The sequence below is a fragment of the Procambarus clarkii genome, chromosome 50 (genome assembly GCF_040958095.1).
Source record: "Procambarus clarkii isolate CNS0578487 chromosome 50, FALCON_Pclarkii_2.0, whole genome shotgun sequence".
Lineage (NCBI taxonomy): Eukaryota > Metazoa > Arthropoda > Malacostraca > Decapoda > Cambaridae > Procambarus > Procambarus clarkii.
The window spans coordinates 16,792,291-16,817,986 of record NC_091199.1 but is presented as its reverse complement, the minus strand read 5'-3'; the positions used below and the strand labels follow the sequence as shown (position 1 = coordinate 16,817,986).

The window sequence follows — 25,696 nt, the reverse complement described above, 5'->3', positions numbered from 1 at the left end:
ACCTGTGGCATCAGTCGTACTGAGGAAGGCAGTTTCCCTTGGGCAGTCCATGTACTCTCAGCTTGGTCCAGGAAGAAGACTAAGCCACCGCCGATCTGAGCAGTATGTTAGCTGCTGATTTACGCAGTGTTGGTAGAGATCGGCGTACCCCAGGATTGGCTTAGGAGAGTAACGGACGACAGTGAGGAGCTGTAGTGAAGTGCTGCTAGCCACTTGCTAGAGACTTCTGCCAGGAGTTAGCTACTTTTGTATATGGTTCTTTGTGACCCCGATCAGCATGTGGCTGAAGTTTTCTGCCACATTGAAGTTTTTACTTTTTTTGTTTATGTGCATTGCATTCCATCTGCTCTAAGCTACTGCTCTTAGTCATTGTTACCTTCACACGAGGTATAGGTAGTGTGAGATTCCCGCCCACACCCTGGTGTAGGTTGTTACCTATCGTTCGTTACGGCTCGTGACCCAACAGCAGCCAAGCTTTAGTTACGTCTAGGGATACCACTGCTGCTCTCTAAAGCGGGTCACCAGTATAACCCCATGGCTAAGGCTAAGCTATAACAGGCTAAGACTTAAAAGTATTTCTCCCTTAGGACTGAAGAATTATACATATAACTTATAATATATATATTCAAAACAGTATAATATAAAAACACAGATGGTAAAGTTAACTTATACAACAAACAAAAAAATTTGTCTCTCTTATAATATACTATAATAAAAATATGGCACAACATGAATGTTACAGACTTATCTCCCACATGTTATTCCTTCGAGTCCCTTGCAGCTACTGAACTCTCGCTCTGTCGCTACCCACAATCCTCTCCTCCTCTGCCTCATCCAGGATGAGGGATGGAAACTAAAGACTTTTTAATATTTAAAACTAATTGAACAACCACTTGTTCTCAAAACACATAAGAATGCAAATTACATATAAGTTACTTGCAAAATATATAAGTACAATGCCACCTGCTTAATTACAGTAAATAAACAATTATATATACTAAATAAAAGTGACATCTGGAACTCCCAAACTGAACAGGTCCAGCAATTCTAACTTCCCGAATTTAACAGGTATTAGACGTGTGCAAAGCAACCGCGCTCCTGTCCCCACTGACGCTGCCACACCACACGATAATTTACAAAAACACAATGTGTGTACATATACAGGCAATGATATAATGGAACAAAACAAGTTATTTTAAATTTATATACGTATCCAGCTAGGAGTACGTAACACTTCCACCTCCAAGAAAAAAAAATGCAATAGATTGAAGATCAATGGCATTTTTTTAAAGTAAAATGTATGACACTTGAGATTTATGGTATTAATTACACCAAACATGTAAAAGTAATAAGAACACATTTCTGGACAAAAATGAAAACACTCCAAATATAGTCTTACAGGAAACTCAGAAATTTCAGTCTTATGACTATGTTCTACATATGTGTCACTGGAGTATGCAAATTTATCTCTCCAAGGTACTATCTCATTTATTTCACTTTGTTTCAGATCATATTTCACACGCCTAGCTACATTATCATTATTAGCATGAATAGAATTGTCAATAAAGGTAGCTGCATTCACACAGTTATCACGGCAATTTATCTTTCTATCTGTTGCTACTATTTCTCTAAGATCAGTCCCGTATTTCCATGTGCTCCCTTTTCCACATGGTGAAGTTTTCCAAGACAGCCTCCATTTTCCATTACTCCCCTTTTCTGGAGCTGAACTGCTTAATTGAAGCTGACTGGATGTTAAGTAGATTTGGGACTTCTCCTGGGTATGCTCTGACACAGACATCTGCTCTTCATCACTCTTGATCCTCTGTGGAACACATACTCTCGCCCAATGGATACTAAAATTAGAGAAATTACCATTAAACCTCACAATTATGTATAAAACTTTCCCATTCATAGAACCTTCCGAAACACAAGACACCGACTTAACAAACCTTTGACCTTCAACCCAAGAAATACAACCCAAGATAAGTGCAAAGACTACCTGATCGAACTGACTCAGATGATCCATAAGGAACACAGAAATCAATTTCCTCATAACTCTGTCATAACGATCAGTGAAAGAAAACAGGCATATGCCTAGGCACCATATCTCAATCATAACTCCGAAGACAAGTTCACACCCCCTGATGGTGAACTTGAACACAACACACACTTTCATCAACCGTCTAGTCTTCCAAAAGACTAAATAAAGCATGCCGAAAACTTTACAACCCTCACCATCACTTCCCAAGTGATTTACGTCTGATGACAACCAATCAACCAAGAGGTTTAAGGGTCTTAACATCTTGAAGATGCACAGCAGATTACCTGAGAAACGCCCAAGGACAATCTGAAACCCTTCACAATGATTAACACTAGGTAGGATAACCTTATCCCCCAACTTGAAATACACACTTGGAGCCTCAAACATCTGCTCCCCAGTATGATTCTATCCTTCACCCACAATATGACTCTGAAAGTCAACTCCAATATGACTCTGAAAGTTAACTCCAATATGACAATGAAAGTCAACACCACACTTGAGTGGAACATACACTTTTATCACTCGTGCATCAAAATTAACTGGATCTGAATATAGAGACACTGCTCTAGCATAACTCACCACTTCCTCAGAACTACTGGTTGCACAACCTACTTGAGTAAACTCTCTCTGCTCAACCACAAGGCTTGACAAAGATGTCCCACAGTCCATTACTTCACAAGACAATGGCTCCTGCAGAATAAAAGTAGATTTCAACATCCTACACACATTCTGACTCAATGTACACAATGAGAAATACTTACTCCACATAGAATAAGAATCACAACTCCGCAACTTAGATCCAAATGCTACTTTACCACTCTCAATGATTTTACCAAAATTTCCTCCCATGACTTCTGGAGCTGCTTGGAGTACTGTCTGCTCACAATCAATAATATCACTACCAAGCTGGGTCACATCCTCACAGACAACTGAAGAGGGAGGCTCAATGGGTCTCCATCTACTCAACAGAAGCTGATCCTCTGGCTGCTTTCCCACACTCTCCAAAACTGGATCTACAGTACAGACTGTCTCCTTGCTTCTCTCTGAAATCTTAGGGTCAGTTCTACTCAATGCACATAAATTAAGGGAATCTGAAGCGAGCGGGCAAGTAACAGGTAGTTTGACCTCCTCCCCTATACTATCACCTTGACTAGGGTGAGGCGGGGCCTCTACAACAGACTTACTCTCGACAACTGATTCTAAACTTTGAGTGAGCGGGAATACTTCTGCCAACCCGACATCTTGTCCTAAACCATTCACTTGGCTGGAATACAATAGAGTCGTGGCTTTTAAGTTTCTCTCAACTCCTGGCACAACGTTCGTAGGGAGCGGGCAAGACAATGGTACATGGACATCCTTTCCCAATTTATTGGAATAAAGCAGAGTCATAGTATCAGGCTTACTCTCAACAACTAAATCGGCCACACAGGAATCTGGAAGAACCACATCCCACTTCTCCACTGAAGGGGTACTGGTTACTGGAACAAATGCTTGAGTAACATTAGAACTGACAACTGGATTTATAATAGTACTGACATCAGCACAGGTAGAATGGACAAAACCATCTTCTACAACAGGTTGTTCATTCATGGAACTAATTTCAGCACAGGCAGAATAATCATGGGCTGCAACTGGCTGTTTACACAAACGGGGATCAATCTCACCCACAACATGATTTATGGCCACATCATTACCCAATATAACATCCACACCTGGGATGGGCAACTGTGTACTAACACCCACAGTGCATAAACGTGGTGTAATGGTGGATCTGAAATTAATGTCTATTAGAGGTACAGTTTTACATCCTGCAACACTCTGAAGAACTACAAACTATCCAGTCTCTCTCTTTTCAACATCAGAAAGAATACTGGATGAAATTATGGTTTGGGAAGCACCTGTATCACGAAGAATAACCACTGGCTTCCACTTCCCATTAATACACAAAACTTCACCTGAAGACATATATGGTGAATACTGTTTCACCCAATTGGGGTTTACAGTTACATGTTTATTAGTAAATTTATTTTGCACACCTCTACAATAAATGAGACCAGTTGGTCGTAACTCAGGGTGCAATATAAAACAGGAATTAATTCCATGGCCTTTTCTCTTACAATGGGAACAAGACCTTACAGTGGACACACTGGTAGAACCAACTGTAGGTTTAGAAATAACCTTATTATTATTTGACATTCCTGACAATGAAGTAGCAGGGTTAGGTTTTGTAAGAGAAGAGCTCATGGGAGTAACTGGAGCACTAGGACTGGATGGATTCTGATAAGGAGTTCGGTGAGCATTATAATTTACTCTACGACTAGACTTAGGTGAAGTGGCCGTAAACTGGGCCTTAGTCAACAACTCATGCTCATCCGCGAGCTTTGACAGCTCATAAATGTCTGTTACATTCTTTTGTTCTGCCATAAAAGTAGACAACTTGTCTGGGAGACATGACAATACTTCTTCCATGATAAGAAGATTCTTTAAAGCATCAAACTCAGTTACTGAAAGTGACTTTAACCATCTGTTGCAAAAATTCGTCTTCTGACGAGTAAAATCTGCTATTGTCTGATCACTTACCCTCCTTAGGTTCCTAAACTTTTGCCTGTGTGCCTCTGGATTTAATTGATACACATTTAAGATGCTTTTCTTTACAAATTCGTAATCAAAACTATGAGCGTCAGGTAGGGATGTAAAAACCTCCTGACTACGCCCCTTAAATTGAGACTGCATAATGGCTACCCACTGATCCCTTGGCCAGTTCATACTGATGGCAATTTTATAAAAATGTGCAAAGAAAACCTCAGGATCCTCCTCATTAAACTTGGGTAACTCTATATACTTATTCATCCTTATGGGATTATTATCACTATTTGTTGAAACATTACTAGTATTTCCATGCCCAGCTGCCATACGCTGTGATTCAAGCCTGAAGTTAGTGTCAGCCATTTGTTGTTGAATCTCTAATTGTTGCTTCTTTGTGGCTTCTAGTTGCAACTCAATTAAACCTCTGTGGTTTTGTGCCGCAATTTCTAAACGCCTAGTCTCAAGCTCCCTCTGCTGAGCTTCAGCCTCTAATATTTTCTGTTCTTTTTGAGCTTCAAGCTCTAATTGGCGAGCTTCTAACTCAAGACGCTTTAACGTCATCTGATCACTCGACTCCTCTCTTAACTCCTCTAGACTTTCTTCGTCTAACTCTCCATTCTCAACAAAATGCGTCAAAATGACTTTCAATATTTGGGCTTTAACCATTCTATTGTTGGCGGTCAAATCCAAATGATTTGCCATTTGTATTAACTCAGTCTTTTTAAGGCTCTGAATCCCTTCAAAGTCTGGGTGAGCCAACAACGATGCAACTTTCTCCTCCGTCGTTACTAACACTTGGCACTTGATTCACAACAATAATTAAAACAATGGCACTGCACTACACTTCACTGTAAAATTGTCACCACACTGAAAATTCGCTTGGCCTCACTGCACAAACAAAATATATAGGATGACTTACCTCAAAATCGTGAAACGTTGTTACTTGACACACAGGAAGGCTTGCTTGGCACATGGAATAGTTCTTAAGAAACACACAGACACTTGACACACTGATACCTAGGAAGGCAAGGTTAGATTAGCACAGTTAAGTTTAAATGGGAACAATATTTCCCGGCACAGGCCCCCATAACTCTTTTTACCTATCGTTCGTTACGGCTCGTGACCCTACAGCAGCCAAGCTTTAGTTACGTCTAGGGATACCACTGCTGCTCTCTAAAGCGGGTCACCAGTATAACCCCATGGCTAAGGCTAAGCTATAACAGGCTAAGACTTAAAAGTATTTCTCCCTTAGGACTGAAGAATTATACATATAACTTATAATATATATATTCAAAACAGTATAATATAAAAACACAGATGGTAAAGTTAACTTATACAACAAACAAAAAAATTTGTCTCTCTTATAATATACTATAATAAAAATATGGCACAACATGAATGTTACAGACTTATCTCCCACATGTTATTCCTTCGAGTCCCTTGCAGCTACTGAACTCTCGCTCTGTCGCTACCCACAATCCTCTCCTCCTCTGCCTCATCCAGGATGAGGGATGGAAACTAAAGACTTATTAATATTTAAAACTAATTGAACAACCACTTGTTCTCAAAACACATAAGAATGCAAATTACATATAATAGTTACTTGCAAAATATATAAGTACAATGCCACCTGCTTAATTACAGTAAATAAACAATTATATATACTAAATAAAAGTGACATCTGGAACTCACAAACTGAACAGGTCCAGCAATTCTAACTTCCCGAATTTAACAGGTATTTTTTTTTTTATCTTTATTTAAAAAAATACAATATAAGTTACATATACATAAGTGTTACAAGGCAATTATACATTACAATTCTTAGTGAACAAGTGTTTCAGTAGTACAGAACAAGATCTTTTAGAAAACCCCTATAAACGAGTTACAAAAATTGAAGAATAAACTTACATTAAAATACAGGGGAAAATATTACATTTATATATATTTTATATAAGCCTCAGTAAACCAATTTTCCATATCATCACCGAGCATGAGCCTTAAACCCCAAACGTTATACCTGATCCTGCCTCGCAAGAACTTCAATATTTTGTCCACTGAGTAACCTTCCAGCCTGCCTATCCACACACAAAAAATGTAATCAGAAAGTAACATAATTATTGTATTCCTAATTTTCTTGCATTTTATGTCAATATGAAACATTAAAAACCTCATTAACTCCACTCTAATACTTGGTCCACATAAATCTTTAAGAGTGTCTCTAATCCAGTTTACAAGAACAACTTTCTGCTTACAGAAATAAAATATATGCAGATTATTCTCAATTTCAGTACATTGGTCACACCTATTGTTGTCCTTAATGCCCAACATCAACAACCTATCATTAGTAGGAAGGGTCTCATGAATATAGCGATACAATAGCTCACGTTGTTTTGGGGCAATAAATTTAACATGAAGGTTTGCCCATATTACTTGCCAGCTAAAGAGTGGATATGCCTCCTCTACTCTAGGAACTACATTCGGGAGTATAACATCATACACTTGTTTACTGTTCATCATTAAAAAACCTTCAATATTACAAATCCGCCTGAGAACATCAATTGCACATGAATAAAAGTGCGGTGAAATAAAGGCAAGGTCAGTATACTCTGGCATATGTATCAAATAGCTAACACGTAATTTACAATAGTAATGTCCTAGTGCATTTACACTATCCCTCTGCATTATCTCCTTTCTAAAAGTAACACATAAGATTGCCAATGACTTATGGTACACATTCAGTATTCCTATTCCACCGTTTTTCTTACCTTTACATAGGGTAGTTCGTTTAATTGGTTGGTATCTACCATACCATACATATCTAAAAATAGTTTTGTCAATCTCTATAGCACTTTTCTTGTCTATGGGAAAGCTGTGAGACAAATACCACACTTTAGACAAAATTTTGCAATTGATTATTACAGCCTTCTGAAACAGGGTCAATTTCCTATTTGACAACATATTCGTTGCAACTATTATATTCCCACATAGTACTTGCCAATTCGTAACCAATGTTGTTTCATATGTTTTACACCAGCAAATCCCAAGAGCTTTAATAGACTCCACAACCTTGAACCATGAACCTGTCCAGTTAACCTTATTACACCAACTGCCAAGCCCCATCATACACGTTTTGTTCTTGTTAATAACAGCACCTGTCGCTCGTTCAAAGTTGTCTAACTCATTCTGAACATTCACCACCGAGTCATCTGTCGACACAAAAATAGTTGTATCATCTGCATAACCAACAACAGGAAGTGTCATTGCATTAGGAAGACGAGGTGGAACAATAAAGTCATTACTTTTTATTGCCAAGTACAGTGGCTCTTGAAATATAACATACAAAATCATTGAAAGGGGACATCCCTGACGTACAGATCGTTCAACTGAAAAAGGTTTACTTAAGACTCCATTGATACAGACGCTGCTCCGACACTCTTTATAAAGCATACGGATCCAATCAATAAATTCTCGTGCCACTCCTACCCTATCCAATATTGCTAATACAAACTGAACATCAACACGGTCAAAGGCTTTCGACCAGTCGAGGTTTATCATGGAGGAAGGAACATTATTCTCAGACACATAATACACAACATCCCTAATTACATTATTACAATTGATTATAGATCTTCCAGGCACACCACAAAACTGTTCCTCTGATATAAGTTTATCCATTGCAATCCTAAGTCTATTTGCCAACAGTTTCGATATTATTTTATAATCCTGGTTTAGTAGGGAAAGTGGCCTCCAGTTCGTTAGAATATGCAAATCACCCGTTTTAGGTATCATCTTAATAATCCCATGAGATTGTGACATGCTAAGCTTCCTATGTTGTATGCTATACTGCACCACTTGTACAAAGTCTTTACCAATGACATCCCATAGATAGAAATAAAATTCCGCCGGGAACCCATCACAGCCAGGTGATTTACCCTTCTTTAAACTCTTGACAACACTCCACACTTCCTGCTTATCTACATCTGCCAATAATGACGTGTTGTCATCCTGGGTTAAAACCCGTGTACATTTTCCAAGGAAATACTCCTGCATACCTTGGTCCACGTTCACTTTTTTGTACAATTTCTCTAATTCACCCCGAACATAATATACAATCCCATCCGTATTTGTCATATCCGTCCCATCACCTGCTTTAATACTAGTTACAAGTGCTGTACCCTTGTTATTCTTGACTTTACTTAACAAATAAGGAGAGAGTTTTTCACCATACATCCTATCATTAATCTGGAGGCGAACATTGACTCCTTCAGATATTTCATCCCTCAATTTGTTAATTCTGTCTTTTAAAATGGTAATTTCTTCATACTTGTCTAGTCCCATATTGACCTTTACATAAAGTTGTTTTAGTCTTTGTTGGAATAAGTTTAACAGACCATATTTTTCAGCAGCCTTTCGTTTGGATACTTTCACGAAGAAACTTTTGCATGCAACTTTACACATGTCCCACCACTCCAATAGACATCTGAACTTACGTTTTTGCCCAACCAGATGTTCCCACAATACTTGAAAATTATCAATTACATCTCTACTCTGCAACAGACTGCAATTGAGCTTCCATGACCCTGTCCCCACTTTAACCTGATCGTCAATAACAAGCTTCACCACAACCATACAGTGATCTGAAAAGCTGACCGGAACAGTACTGCAAGAACTAATTTTATCATGGAACGAGTGCATATATAACCTGTCAAGCCTAGAACCATAATTCTGGCGAACATATGTGTATTCATATACACCTCCGATAATGCTATTTGCATCCTTTAGACCAATACATTTCAAAAGTGTAATTAAAGCAGGAGATACACATGCGTTCGACTGAATGCTACAATCTCTCATAGAAGTGACACAATTAAAGTCGCCACCAAAAATAACGTTACGCGTATCATTTCTGAAAAAATATAATAACTCGTTAGAGAACAAGTCCTCCCTCTCTTTCTTCCTGCGGGTGCCAGAGGGAGCATACACATTAAGTACAGGAATTATTGTGTCAAAAAAGGAAATCCTAACATATAAAACATTACCATTATCATCCATTTCAGTATTAAGAACCTTGATGTGGGCTCGCTTAGCAATCAATATCATCGTACCACCTTTCAACAAGGTCGTTGGATTTATCAATATTTCAAAGAAATCAAGCAGCACATCAAGTTTCTTAACATCTTGAACATTGTGTTCTTGCACTAAAAGTACATCCAAATTATGATATTTAAACAATGATAACAGCTGCAACTGTTTATTTCTACAATTGAGCCCATTAATGTTCAAAGTAGCACAATTAAAATGAATTGGCTTCACGAATGGAATTTGAAGAGAAACCAAAATTACCCTTTATCCGTCATTATCTCACTTGACACTATCTTAGTGTCATCTTTCCCTTTTCGAAGTTTAAGTTTAATATTTGCACTCGCGTCTCGATTCTGTTCATGTTCCACAAGATCCCACCATGCCTTATCACTGTTCTTTCTACCATGATCCTCACTCACCTGTTGTACTGTGCCCTCGCTACGTTTCGGTGACTCTTCGGGGCCTTGGTCACGGTGAACTTCAACGGCAACAATCTGCTCAATTTTTTCAGAGACTTTTAATTTAGCGGCGTAGTCCTTCATACGTTCCAGATCAATACTCCGAGTAAATTTTTTCCGTTTCTTCCCGTGACTGGTTACAGAACCAGCCTTCACACCCTTAGCCTTCACACCCCCAGCCCTCACACTACCCCTACCCTTTCTATCATACCTGACTGGAGAGGGTGGAGTTGCTCTCTGCACAGACATTTCTACATCACTATCCACCATTGTGTCATCCTCCACATCCAGTTGACAACCAATTACTTGTTCCATCGGCACCTCACCAAGGTCAGCACCACCGCCAGCCTCGCAGCTCTTCGCAGCGTCAGCACCAATGTTATGGGCGTCCACATGTATAGTGTCCAGACTTACCTCACCCACACCAGGGCTACCAACAGCCGGTAAAGCGTCCTGAGCAGTGTCACCTGCACCCTCCTTGTCTGCATTACCTTCATCGTCCTGATCTAAGTTACCTTCAGCGGCCTCATTCGCACTGGGAGTCACTTCCACAGACGTTTCACTTACAGAGTTGTGGGTTACTTCATCTACCTCACCTAGAACTACAGTATTTACAGCAGCGGGTTCATTTCCTGATACACTATCCTCTATTAATGGCGGAAAGTCATGTTCATGAAAAATGTTGATCCGTTCCGATGCCTCCACCTGGCAGGCAGCAGCCATGTGACCAGTACGCCCACACTTGAAACAAGTTTGCATTTGGCCATTGTATATAAACTTAATATAATGACCTGTTACTGACATTGATGATGGAATATTACGGTGAAGTTCCATCTTTACTGTTCGTGTTCCATTAAAACACCCTTTCCCTGGGCCATACGTATATTTATTAAAACGAACATTGTCCACTTTCCCATATTGTTCCAGTATGTGTACAATAGTTCCATTCAACATTTCAAATGGCGCATCCCTCACAGAAACGTATGTAAACGTTTTGCTCAAATTAATCACTTGTACTGATCCTTTCCCATTAGGTAAACTTATAATGTCATCATCATACTTCTTAAGAAACTCTGAAAAAGCCACATTGTTTCCAAATTTCAACACCACCCTGTTCCCTGGCAGTGGTTGGTAACCAAATATTTCTTCCTGCTTGATCTGTAACACTTCGAAGATCGTGGTGGATACAAGGTCGGGAGCAGCATGACAACTAAACTTGAGTCCTATGGACTCCTTGCGCTTTAGTGGAGGTGTGTAGGAGCCCATGATGGCACATATACCACCCCCAGCGTGACGTTATCCGCCCATCCGTCAACACGCCGGCCAACAGCGACGACAAACACGTCCACCCACCAGACGCCAGTAGCAGAGCGAAGCAAAGCACGTCTGCTCGCCACCACGTCCACGACGAGACTCCTTTAACAGGTATTAGACGTGTGCAAAGCAACCGCGCTCCTGTCCCCACTGACGCTGCCACACCACACGATAATTTACAAAAACACAATGTGTGTACATATACAGGCAATGATATAATGGAACAAAACAAGTTATTTTAAATTTATATACGTATTCAGCTAGGAGTACGTAACATAGGTATGGGAGATCCCCGCCCATACCCAGATGTAGGTTTTGTGAAATACCCACCCATACAATGCTGAAAGTAGTGAGAGAAATCTCACCTCCTCTTCCTTCCCTTTCCTTCCTCCTCCTCCTGCTCTAACACTGGTGACTCTCCACACAGTGACCCAGTCAGTGGGTCCACCTCCTGCTCTAACCATGGTGACTCTCCACACAGTGACAGTCAGTGGGTCCTCCTCCTGCTCTAACACTGGTGACTCTCCACACAGTGACACAGTCAGTGGTCCTCCTCCTGCTCTAACACTGGTGACTCTCCACACAGTGACACAGTCAGTGGTCCTCCTCCTACTCTAACACTGGTGACTCTCCACACAGTGACACAGTCAGTGGTCCTCCACCTGCTCTAACAGTGGTGACTCTCCACACAGTGACACAGTCAGTGGTCCTCCTCCTGCTCTAACACTGGTGACTCTCCACACAGTGACACAGTCAGTGGTCCTCCTCCTGCTCTAACACTGGTGACTCTCCACACAGTGACACAGTCAGTGGTCCTCCTCCTGCTCTAACACTGGTGACTCTCCACACAGTGACACAGTCAGTGGTCCTCCTCCTGCTCTAACACTGGTGACTCTCCACACAGTGACACAGTCAGTGGTCCTCCTCCTGCTCTAACACTGGTGACTCTCCACACAGTGACACAGTCAGTGGTCCTCCTCCTGCTCTAACACTGGTGACTCTCCACACAGTCAGTGGTCCTCCTCCTGCTCTAACACTGGTGACTCTCCACACAGTCACACAGTCAGTGGTCCTCCTCCTGCTCTAACACTGGTGACTCTCCTCACAGTGACACAGTCAGTGGTCCTCCTCCTGCTCTAACACTGGTGACTCTCCACACAGTGACACAGTCAGTGGTCCTCCTCCTGCTCTAACACTGGTGACTCTCCACACAGTGACACAGTCAGTGGTCCTCCTCCTGCTCTAACACTGGTGACTCTCCACACAGTGACACAGTCAGTGGTCCTCCTCCTGCTCTAACACTGGTGACTCTCCACACAGTCACACAGTCAGTGGTCCTCCTCCTGCTCTAACACTGGTGACTCTCCACACAGTGACACAGTCAGTGGTCCTCCTCCTGCTCTAACACTGGTGACTCTCCACACAGTCACACAGTCAGTGGTCCTCCTCCAGCTCTAACACTGGTGACTCTCCACACAGTGACACAGTCAGTGGTCCTCCTCCTGCTCTAACACTGGTGACTCTCCACACAGTGACACAGTCAGTGGTCCTCCTCCTGCTCTAACACTGGTGACTCTCCACACAGTCACACAGTCAGTGGTCCTCCTCCTGCTCTAACACTGGTGACTCTCCACACAGTGACACAGTCAGTGGTCCTCCTCCTGCTCTAACACTGGTGACTCTCCACACAGTGACACAGTCAGTGGTCCTCCTCCTGCTCTAACACTGGTGACTCTCCACACAGTGACACAGTCAGTGGTCCTCCTCCTGCTCTAACACTGGTGACTCTCCACACAGTCAGTGGTCCTCCTCCTGCTCTAACACTGGTGACTCTCCACACAGTGACACAGTCAGTGGTCCTCCTCCTGCTCTAACACTGGTGACTCTCCACACAGTCAGTGGTCCTCCTCCTGCTCTAACACTGGTGACTCTCCACACAGTCAGTGGTCCTCCTCCTGCTCTAACACTGGTGACTCTCCACACAGTCAGTGGTCCTCCTCCTGCTCTAACACTGGTGACTCTCCACACAGTGACACAGTCAGTGGTCCTCCTCCTGCTCTAACACTGGTGACTCTCCACACAGTGACACAGTCAGTGGTCCTCCTCCTGCTCTAACACTGGTGACTCTCCACACAGTGACATAGTCAGTGGTCCTCCTCCTGCTCTAACACTGGTGACTCTCCACACAGTGACACAGTCAGTGGTCCTCCTCCTGCTCTAACACTGGTGACTCTCCACACAGTGACCCAGTCAGTGGTCCTCCTCCTGCTCTAACACTGGTGACTCTCCACACAGTGACACAGTCAGTGGTCCTCCTCCTGCTCTAACACTGGTGACTCTCCACACAGTGACACAGTCAGTGGTCCTCCTCCTGCTCTAACACTGGTGACTCTCCACACAGTGACAGTCAGTGGTCCTCCTCCTGCTCTAACACTGGTGACTCTCCACACAGTGACCCAGTCAGTGGTCCTCCTCCTGCTCTAACACTGGTGACTCTCCACACAGTCACACAGTCAGTGGTCCTCCTCCTGCTCTAACACTGGTGACTCTCCACACAGTCACACAGTCAGTGGTCCTCCTCCTGCTCTAACACTGGTGACTCTCCACACAGTCACACAGTCAGTGGAGGCTCTACGAGGATGGCGGCACTTGTGTCCTTCCTGCTCGCAAAGATCTCGTCCCTGCGCCAGATCGTCATTGTTTATGATGAGTCCTTCCCAGGTAGTGTGTTTGTTTGTTTGTTTATGATGAGTCCTTCCCAGGTAGTGTGTTTGTTTGTTTGTTTATGATGAGTCCTTCCCAGGTAGTGTGTTTGTTTGTTTGTTTATGATGATTCCTTCCCAGGTAGTGTGTTTGTTTGTTTGTTTGTTTATGTTGAGTCCTTCCCAGGTAGTGTGTTTGTTTGTTTGTTTATGATGAGTCCTTCCCAGGTAGTGTGTTTGTTTGTTTGTTTATGATGAGTCCTTCCCAGGTAGTGTGTTTGTTTGTTTGTTTGTTTATGTTGAGTCCTTCCCAGGTAGTGTGTTTGTTTGTTTGTTTGTTTATGTTGAGTCCTTCCCAGGTAGTGTGTTTGTTTATGATGAGTCCTTCCCAGGTAGTGTGTTTGTTTGTTTGTTTATGATGAGTCCTTCCCAGGTAGTGTGTTTGTTTGTTTGTTTGTTTATGATGAGTCCTTCCCAGATAGTGTGTTTGTTTGTTTGTTTGTTTATGTTGAGTCCTTCCCAGGTAGTGTGTTTGTTTGTTTGTTTGTTTATGATGAGTCCTTCCCAGGTAGTGTGTTTGTTTGTTTGTTTATGATGAGTCCTTCCCAGGTAGTGTGTTTGTTTGTTTGTTTATGATGAGTCCTTCCCAGGTAGTGTGTTTGTTTGTTTGTTTATGATGAGTCCTTCCCAGGTAGTGTGTTTGTTTGTTTGTTTGTTTATGATGAGTCCTTCCCAGGTAGTGTGTTTGTTTGTTTGTTTGTTTATGTTGAGTCCTTCCCAGGTAGTGTGTTTGTTTGTTTATGTTGAGTCCTTCCCAGGTAGTGTGTTTGTTTGTTTGTTTATGATGAGTCCTTCCCAGGTAGTGTGTTTGTTTGTTTGTTTATGTTGAGTCCTTCCCAGGTAGTGTGTTTGTTTGTTTGTTTATGTTGAGTCCTTCCCAGGTAGTGTGTTTGTTTGTTTGTTTATGTTGAGTCCTTCCCAGGTAGTGTGTTTGTTTGTTTGTTTATGATGAGTCCTTCCCAGGTAGTGTGTTTGTTTGTTTGTTTGTTTATGTTGAGTCCTTCCCAGGTAGTGTGTTTGTTTGTTTATGTTGAGTCCTTCCCAGGTAGTGTGTTTGTTTGTTTGTTTATGTTGAGTCCTTCCCAGGTAGTGTGTTTGTTTGTTTGTTTATGTTGAGTCCTTCCCAGGTAGTGTGTTTGTTTGTTTGTTTATGTTGAGTCCTTCCCAGGTAGTGTGTTTGTTTGAACCCACTCAGGCACGGGTGGGCCACACAGTCAGGCACGGGTGGGCCACACAGTCAGGCACGGGTGGGCCACACTCACTCAGGCACGGGTGGGCCACACTCACTCAGACACGGGTGGGCCACACTCACTCAGACACGGGTGGGCCACACTCAGGCACGGGTGGGCCACACTCACTCAGGCACGGGTGGGCCACACTCACTCAGGCACGGGTGGGCCACACTCAGGCACGGGTGGGCCACACTCACTCAGGCACGGGTGGGCCACACTCACTCAGACACGGGTGGGCCACACTCAGGCACGGGTGGGCCACACTCACTCAGACACGGGTGGGCCACACTCAGGCACGGGTGGGCCACACTCAGGCACGGGTGGGCCACACTCAGACACGGGTGGGCCACACTCAGGCACGGGTGGGCCACACTCAGGCACGGGTGGGCCACACTCAGGCACGGGTGGGCCACACTCACTCAGACACGGGTGGGCCACACTCAGGCACGGGTGGGCCACACTCAGGCACGGGTGGGCCACACTCACTCAGACACGGGTGGGCCACACTCACTCAGACACGGGTGGGCCACACTCAGGCACGGGTGGGCCACACTCACTCAGGCACGGATGGGCCACACTCACTCAGGCACGGGTGGGCCACACTCACTCAGACACGGGTGGGCCACACTCAGGCACGGGTGGGCCACACTCACTTAGACACGGGTGGGCCACACTCAGGCACGGGTGGGCCACACTCAGGCACGGGTGGGCCACACTCAGACACGGGTGGGCCACACTCAGGCACGGGTGGGCCACACTCAGGCACGGGTGGGCCACACTCAGGCACGGGTGGGCCACACTCACTCAGACACGGGTGGGCCACACTCAGGCACGGGTGGGCCACACTCACTCAGACACGGGTGGGCCACACTCAGGCACGGGTGGGCCACACTCAGACACGGGTGGGCCACACTCAGGCACGGGTGGGCCACACTCAGGCACGGGTGGGCCACACTCAGGCACGGGTGGGCCACACTCACTCAGACACGGGTGGGCCACACTCAGGCACGGGTGGGCCACACTCATTCAGACACGGGTGGGCCACACTCAGGCACGGGTGGGCCACACTCAGACACAGGTGGGCCACACTCAGGCACGGGTGGGCCACACTCAGGCACGGGTGGGCCACACTCAGGCACGGGTGGGCCACACTCACTCAGACACGGGTGGGCCACACTCAGGCACGGGTGGGCCACACTCACTCAGACACGGGTGGGCCACACTCAGGCACGGGTGGGCCACACTCAGACACGGGTGGGCCACACTCAGGCACGGGTGGGCCACAATCAGGCACGGGTGGGCCACACTCAGGCACGGGTGGGCCACACTCACTCAGACACGGGTGGGCCACACTCACTCAGACACGGGTGGGCCACACTCACTCAGGCACGGGTGGGCCACACTCACTCAGGCACGGGTGGGCCACACTCACTCAGGCACGGGTGGGCCACACACACTCAGACACGGGTGGGCCACACTCACTCAGGCACGGGTGGGCCACACTCACTCAGACACGGGTGGGCCACACACACTCAGACACGGGTGGGCCCCACTCACTCAGACAAGGGTGGGCCACACTCACTCAGGCACGGGTGGGCCACACTCACTCAGGCACGGGTGGGCCACACTCACTCAGGCACGGGTGGGCCACACTCACTCAGGCACGGGTGGGCCACACTCACTCAGGCACGGGTGGGCCACACTCACTCAGGCACGGGTGGGCCACACACACTCAGACACGGGTGGTCCACACTCACTCAGACACGGGTGGGCCACACACACTCAGACACGGGTGGGTCACACACACTCAGACACGGGTGGGCCACACTCACTCAGACACGGGTGGGCCACACTCACTCAGGCACGGGTGGGCCACACTCACTCAGACACGGGTGGGTCACACACACTCAGACACGGGTGGGCCACACTCACTCAGACACGGGTGGGCCACACTCACTCAGGCACGGGTGGGCCACACACACTCAGACACGGGTGGGCCACACACACTCAGGCACGGGTGGGCCACACTCACTCAGGCACGGGTGGGCCACACACACTCAGACACGGGTGGGCCACACACACTCAGACACGGGTGGGCCACACTCACTCAGGCACGGGTGGGCCACACTCACTCAGGCACGGGTGGGCCACACTCACTCAGACACGGGTGGGCCACACACACTCAGACACGGGTGGGCCACACTCACTCAGGCACGGGTGGGCCACACTCACTCAGACACGGGTGGGCCACACACACTCAGACACGGGTGGGCCCCACTCACTCAGACAAGGGTGGGCCACACTCACTCAGGCACGGGTGGGCCACACACACTCAGACACGGGTGGGCCACACACACTCAGACACGGGTGGGCCACACTCACTCAGACACGGGTGGGCCACACTCACTCAGGCACGGGTGGGCCACACACACTCAGACACGGGTGGGCCACACACACTCAGACACGGGTGGGCCACACTCACTCAGACACGGGTGGGCCACACTCACTCAGGCACGGGTGGGCCACACACACTCAGACACGGGTGGGCCACACACACTCAGACACGGGTGGGCCACACTCACTCAGGCACGGGTGGGCCACACTCACTCAGGCACGGGTGGGCCACACTCACTCAGACACGGGTGGGCCACACACACTCAGACACGGGTGGGCCACACTCACTCAGGCACGGGTGGGCCACACTCACTCAGACACGGGTGGGCCACACACACTCAGACACGGGTGGGCCCCACTCACTCAGACAAGGGTGGGCCACACTCACTCAGGCACGGGTGGGCCACACACACTCAGACACAGGTGGGACACACACACTCAGACACGGGTGGGCCACACTCACTCAGACACGGGTGGGCCACACTCACTCAGGCACGGGTGGGCCACACACACTCAGACACGGGTGGGCCACACACACTCAGACACGGGTGGGCCACACTCACTCAGACACGGGTGGGCCACACTCACTCAGACACGGGTGGGCCACACACACACTCAGACACAGGTGGGCCACACACACTCAGGCACGGGTGGGCCACACACACTCAGACACAGGTGGGCCACACACACTCAGGCACGGGTGGGCCACACACACTCAGACACAGGTGGGCCACACACACTCAGGCACGGGTGGGCCACACTCACTCAGGCACGGGTGGGCCACACACACTCAGGCACGGGTGGGCCACACTCACTCAGACACGGGTGGGCCACACACACTCAGGCACGGGTGGGCCACACTCACTCAGGCACGGGTGGGCCACACACACTCAGGCACGGGTGGGCCACACTCACTCAGACACGGGTGGGCCACACTCACTCAGACACGGGTGGGCCACACACACTCAGACACGGGTGGGCCACACTCACTCAGACACGGGTGGGCCACACTCAGGCACGGGTGGGCCACACACACTCAGGCACGGGTGGGCCACACACACTCAGGCACGGGTGGGCCACACACACTCAGACACAGGTGGGCCACACACACTCAGGCACGGGTGGGCCACACTCACTCAGGCACGGGTGGGCCACACACACTCAGGCACGGGTGGGCCACACTCACTCAGACACGGGTGGGCCACACTCACTCAGGCACGGGTGGGCCACACACACTCAGGCACGGGTGGGCCACACTCACTCAGACACGGGTGGGCCACACACACTCAGGCACGGGTGGGCCACACTCACTCAGGCACGGGTGGGCCACACACACTCAGGCACGGGTGGGCCACACTCACTCAGACACGGGTGGGCCACACTCACTCAGACACGGGTGGGCCACACACACTCAGACACGGGTGGGCCACACTCACTCAGACACGGGTGGGCCACACTCAGGCACGGGTGGGCCACACACACTCAGGCACGGGTGGGCCACACACACTCAGGCACGGGTGGGCCACACACACTCAGACACAGGTGGGCCACACACACTCAGGCACGGGTGGGCCACACTCACTCAGGCACGGGTGGGCCACACACACTCAGGCACGGGTGGGCCACACTCACTCAGACACGGGTGGGCCACACTCACTCAGACACGGGTGGGCCACACACACTCAGACACGGGTGGGCCACACTCACTCAGACACGGGTGGGCCACACTCAGGCACGGGTGGGCCACACACACTCAGGCACGGGTGGGCCACACTCACTCAGACACGGGTGGGCCACACTCAGGCACGGGTGGGCCACACACACTCAGACACAGGTGGGCCACACACACTCAGACACAGGTGGGCCACACACACTCAGATACGGGTGGGTCACACTCACTCAGGCACGGGTGGGCCACACTCAGGCACGGGTGGGCCACACACACTCAGACACAGGTGGGCCACACACTCAGGCACGGGTGGGCCACACACTCAGGCACGGGTGGGCCACACACTCAGGCACGGGTGGGCCACACACACTCAGACACAGGTGGGCCACACACACTCAGACACGGGTGGGCCACACTCACTCAGACACAGGTGGGCCACACACACTCAGACACGGGTGGGCCACACTCACTCAGGCACGGGTGGGCCACACACTCAGGCACGGGTGGGCCACACATTCAGTCACGGGTGAGCCACACAGTCAGGCACGGGTGGGCCACACACTCAGGCACGGGTGGGCCACACAGTCAGGCACGGGTGGGCCACACACTCAGGCACGGGTGGGCCACACAGTCAGGCACGGGTGGGCCACACACACTCAGGCACGGGTGGGCCACACACACTCAGGCACAGGTGGGCCACACACACTCAGGCACGGGTGGGCCACACACACTCAGGCACAGGTGGGCCACACACACTCAGGCACGGGTGGGCCACACACACTCAGGCACAGGTGGGCCACACACACTCAGGCACGGGTGGGCCACACACACTCAGGCACAGGTGGGCCACACACACTCAGGCACGGGTGGGCCACACACACTCAGGCACATGTGGGCCACACACACTCAGGCACGGGTGGGCCACACACACTCAGGCACAGGTGGGCCACACACACTCAGACACGGGGGGGCCACACACTCAGACACAGGTGGGCCACACACACTCAGGCACGGGTGGGCCACACACACTCAGACACAGGTGGGCCACACACACTCAGACACAGGTGGGCCACACACACTCAGACACAGGTGGGCCACACACACTCAGACACAGGTGGGCCACACACACTCAGGCACAGGTGGGCCACACACACTCAGGCACGGGGGGGCCACACTGAGACACAAGAGGGTTGGCCAGCCAGGAATATCACTCAACAAGCAGTTCAATCACATCAACAACATCATGAAATACAATATAAGAATTATACAATAATGCACGTGTCCATAAATTATATTCATACAGTGATAAGATAAACACTGCAGCAGCAACAATATAATAGAATAAAAGTTATATTAACAGTTAGAGATATGTGCTCACCTTATCTACTCTGAACTGTTTACGCTGCGTCATAACTTTCTATAATTATTATTATTATTGTTTGTTATAACATGTATTATTAATACATGTGTGGACAGGTGTTACGGAGACGGTGAGGTGGGGCTTCAGTTCCTGGGCCGACACCACCATAATAAGGTACGACGCCTTCACAACACACCTCCAGACGTCGCTCAGCGTCGTGGACCGCGTCGCTGGTGTGAGGACGGTGGTGGTGCTGTGTCTCCCAGAGAACACCAGCACTCTCATGGCTGCTGTGAGTAGTTACCCCTCATCCTGTGTCTCCCAGAGAACACCAGCACTCATCCTGTGTCTCTCAGAGAACACCAGCACTCTCATGGCTGCTGTGAGTAGTTACCTCTCATCCTGTGTCTCCCAGAGAACACCAGCACTCTCATGGCTGCTGTGAGTAGTTACCTCTCATCCGGTGTCTCCCAGAGAACACCAGCACTCATCCTGTGTCTCCCAGAGAACACCAGCACTCTCATGGCTGCTGTGAGTAGTTACCTCTCATCCTGTGTCTCTCAGAGAACACCAGCACTCATCCTGTGTCTCTCAGAGAACACCAGCACTCATTCTGTGTCTCCCAGAGAACACCAGCACTCTCATGGCTGCTGTGAGTAGTTACCTCTCATCCTGTCTCTCCCAGAGAACACCTGCACTCATCCTGTGTCTCTCAGAGAACACCAGCACTCATCCTGTGTCTCCCAGAGAACACCAACACTCTCATGGCTGCTGTGAGTAGTTACCTCTCATCCGGTGTCTCCCAGAGAACACCAGCACTCATCCTGTGTCTCCCAGAGAACACCAGCACTCTCATGGCTGCTGTGAGTAGTTACCTCTCATCCTGTCTCTCCCAGAGAACACCTGCACTCATCCTGTGTCTCTCAGAGAACACCAGCACTCATCCTGTGTCTCCCAGAGAACACCAACACTCTCGTGGCTGCTGTGAGTAATTACCTTGGGGAAATTTTTTAACTTTCTGACTCCCTAAAATCAGGAACTAACTAGCCACTGGGAAACTGTTTTTTCTAGGGGTAGTGGACTGTATTTATTTTGTCTTGCCTAATAGGCTCAGTTGTCAGAGTGATCCAACAGAAATGGGGCTGCTTTCAACTTGTTTAAATGGAACATTTCCACTTACCTCTTGGTAAAAAGAAATATGTATAATGCAGCTAGCACTGATTTTACAAATAATGGAACATTTCCACTTACCTCTTGGTAAAATGAAATATGTATAATGCAGCTAGCACTGATTTTACAAATAATGGAACATTTCCACTTACCTCTTGGTAAAAAGAAATATGTATAATGCAGCTAGCACTGATTTTACAAATAATGGAACATTTCCACTTACCTCTTGGTAAAAAGAAATATGTATAATGCGGCTAGTACTGATTTTACAAATTATTTTAGCCAATCTTTCTGATCTGGCATCTTGCCACATATGAATTATTATAAACAATGACAAGATTATGTGATGATATGAATTTATCTATTGAAAATGTATAATTTAATTTATTGTAAGCAATTTCAATGTATCAATTTTAGTTGGATATTGATTAACTTAGTAAATATGGCTTTAATTTAGTGGCAAGTAATTTACTTAGTGAGGTGAGCTCGTTAGTTCATGGTGATAACCGCACCTGCGATATAATAGGGTTAGTGGCACAAAAGCCACTCCGGCACAAAGAGCAGTCTCCGTGGTGTAGTGGTAAGACACTCGCCTGGCGTTCCGCGAGCGCTATGTCATGGGTTCGTATCCTGGCCGGGGAGGATTTACTGGGTGCAATTCCTTAACTGTAGCCTCTGTTTAACGCAACAGTAAAATGTGTACTTGGATGAAAAAACGATTCTTCGCGGCAGGGGATCGTATTCCCGGGACCATAGGATTAAGGACTTGCCCGAAACGCTACGCGTAATAGTGGCTGTACAAGAATGTAACAACTCTTGTATATATCTCAAAAAAAAAAAAAAAAAAAAAAAAAAACATTGGATCCAGTCTCTAATTACTACAACAACCTTCCACTATTTTGTTAAGATGCAGGCTCGGAGCTCTTATCTTATAATGCTAAGACTTTAGCCCTCTTGTAGGGCCAGAGCTTGTAGTGTTGTTCCCTGCTGATGTTGGACTGGTGGTGCTTACTCCTTCACCTTCTACCTTCAGGTGTTGTTCACACTCCACTCACAGTTTATGGCAAGACTCACACTTGTCTCATACAGATCGTGCCTTAATGTTAATACACATTTATGTCTAATTTTACACTACCAACTAGGGGTTCCCGGAAGATAAACGGCTGTAACTAAGCTTGTACGACCATGGAGTGTCCCCATAAGGTGAGTAGCGTCGTGTTTATTTCTGTGTGAGGGGTGAAGCGTCGCTGCTGTGGCATCGGTGTATCACACACACACACGTACACCCCTCCGTGGTGCCTCCTTGCCGTGGTGAGGGGCTCACGTACACCTCCCTGGGACAGGTGTGGGTTGCCTGTGCCCCCTCTTTGGGTGGTGTACGTGCTGAAGGGCACCATGTAGGGGCCCTGTAAGCCATCGGACCACCCGCTGGAGGGGTCGCCTGTGAGAGGCCGCCCTGAGTGGATGGTTGGGTGTCCAGGCTAGGGCGATAGGGGGACTGGGGTCTTAGCACCAGTGTGGGAGAATGAACGAAGTAGTAGGACTCCCCTGATGAAAAAGAGGAGCACTGCTGGGGACGACACACCCTGCACTGGCCCGCACTCGGCCTCCCTGGCTGCCCTGGTAGATGGTATCCCTTGGTTCCGGGTCCCATCTCTTATATATTGGTTTGCTGTATGAATGACGACCTGACTACTCTTAACCAGGCTCATGGGGTGGGCAACCAGGCCCCTGAGTCGGACCGTCCTGGAAGACCGGGATCTGTAGCCTCCGCTACAGGGCCCGGTTTAGGCCCAGACCGAACTCTTCCTCCCTGCTCCCCTCCCTCCTCTGTGATTGGGTCGAGCCCCAAGCCTGCTGTGGTGACTGTCTCGTCCCCTTGTACGGCTCCATCTCTTCTGACTACTGCACCTTTTGACCTGTTTCTCTCTACAGGTTCTCATCACTGTCCCCGCCACGGCCGCTCTCGTCTGCTCCCTTCCTATCCTACTTCGTTCCATGCTTTGTTTGGTCCTGCTACGTGGACTAAGTACTTTGACCTCTAACCTTTGGATTCAACTCCAGACAATTTTTCCCTTCATAGGCATCTTGTCGATTCCGTGGATGCCTCTGTCACCTTCAACCCCACTCGTCTTGGTACCTGTGTCGTTGCTGCTCCTTTTCAGGATGCGGCCACTCGCTTGGCCGCCTTATCCTGCCTTGGCGAAACCCCTGTTTGGGTCTCGAAGAACGCTCGGTTGAATGCCAGTGTTGGCACTGTTCTCCTCCTGCACCATGTTGCGACCGGTGTTAGGGATCTCAAGGACTGTCACGAGGATATCAAGCATATCCTCGAGGCCAAGGCCCATTCTGTATTCCAGGTGGATACATTTACTCGTCCCCCTCGTAGTCATCGCCGTCTGCCCCTTCGGGTTGTGAAGATTACCTTTGATGGTAGGACCCTTCCACCCTCTGTCATTCTTGCTGGTTCCAGGTGCTCCGTTCAGGAGTATATTCCATCTCCTCGGCTCTGCAGTAAGTGCTGGAAGTTTGGGCATGGTGCCCTCAAATGCTCTAGTCCTGTCTCTCTCTGTCCCCTGTGTGGAAGCGAGGGTCACTCTAAGTTGGAGTGCACTTCTCCCCAGGCCCGCTGCCTCAATTGCGGTGAGGCCCACCCTACCTTCTCCCGTGCATGTATTCGTTACAAACTTGAGGCGGCTGTCCTCAACTTGAAGCACCGGGACCGTTTGTCTTTTCCTGAAGCTCGGCGCGAAGTTCATCGTCTCCCCTCTTTCGCTGGCGTCTCTTATGTTCGCGTGGTGCGCTCTTCCTCTCCTCGTCCTTCCCACCTTCCTCAGTCTCACAACCGTTTCCGAGCCGTAGACCCGGACACGCCCACCACCACCTCCCCTGTTTCCCTCCGTTCTGTCCTGAAGGGTCTCCCTCCTGGTTCTCTGTCTAGGGCTCCCCTTCTTTCAATCCAATCTGTCACGTCTCCTGTGTATTCTATTTCCCCTCCCTCTAGTCCTCCTTCCCGTCCTTCTCCTCCGTCTCTTGGCTCTCCACGCTGCCTGACTGTGCGGGCCGACGTCCATCGCTCTCCTGATAGTTGTGTTGTTCTCTCTCGCTCTACTTCTTCTATCGAGACACTGGAGTCTGTTGCCCAGTATGTTGCTGCTGGGACACCTGTATCTTTGAGTCAGAAGCGGAAACCTGGCTCCTCTCCTTCCTCCTCCCCTGTCGGTAAGAATGCTTCGCTTTCTTCTTCACCCCCTATCTCTGATTCTATCGTTCCTTCCCCTCCCGCTTCGGTGGTGGTACCCCCTGTTCCTACTGTGGGGGGGGGGGGGTTCTTTAGCCCCCGGTTCCATCTCGGTTACTGCCCTTGCTCAGGTGCGCTCCCCTCTTTCTGCCCCCCCTCCTCCCCTTCCTTCTCCTCCAGACCCTGCTCGTCCACCTCTGGTCCGTCCTCCCGCTTCTTTCCCTCCTTCTTTACTCAGTTTACCCATGCCCCCTAACCCTGACTTCGGTGACCCTGATCCTGACTCTGTGCTTTTTTAGCGTGCTGTGTTCCTTCTTCACCTTTGTTTCTTCTTTGCTCTCCGTTGCTCTCCTCTCTCTCTTTGCTGATGTCTTTTCTTCAATGGAA

At 48.3% G+C, this 25,696-nt stretch overlaps 1 protein-coding gene across 1 annotated transcript in view; it reads left to right on the top strand.

Annotated features, from left to right (window-relative positions):
• Positions 1-14,095: 14,095 nt before the first annotated feature.
• Positions 14,096-25,696, top strand: part of LOC138351621 (glutamate receptor ionotropic, delta-2-like) — a 149,623-nt gene continuing 138,022 nt past the window's right edge. Inside the window, exons 1-2 of the mRNA XM_069303615.1 lie at positions 14,096-14,202; positions 21,015-21,190. Of these exons, the coding sequence (XP_069159716.1) occupies positions 14,121-14,202; positions 21,015-21,190 (258 nt within the window). The 5' untranslated portion in view covers positions 14,096-14,120. The remainder of the gene's footprint in view (positions 14,203-21,014; positions 21,191-25,696) is intronic.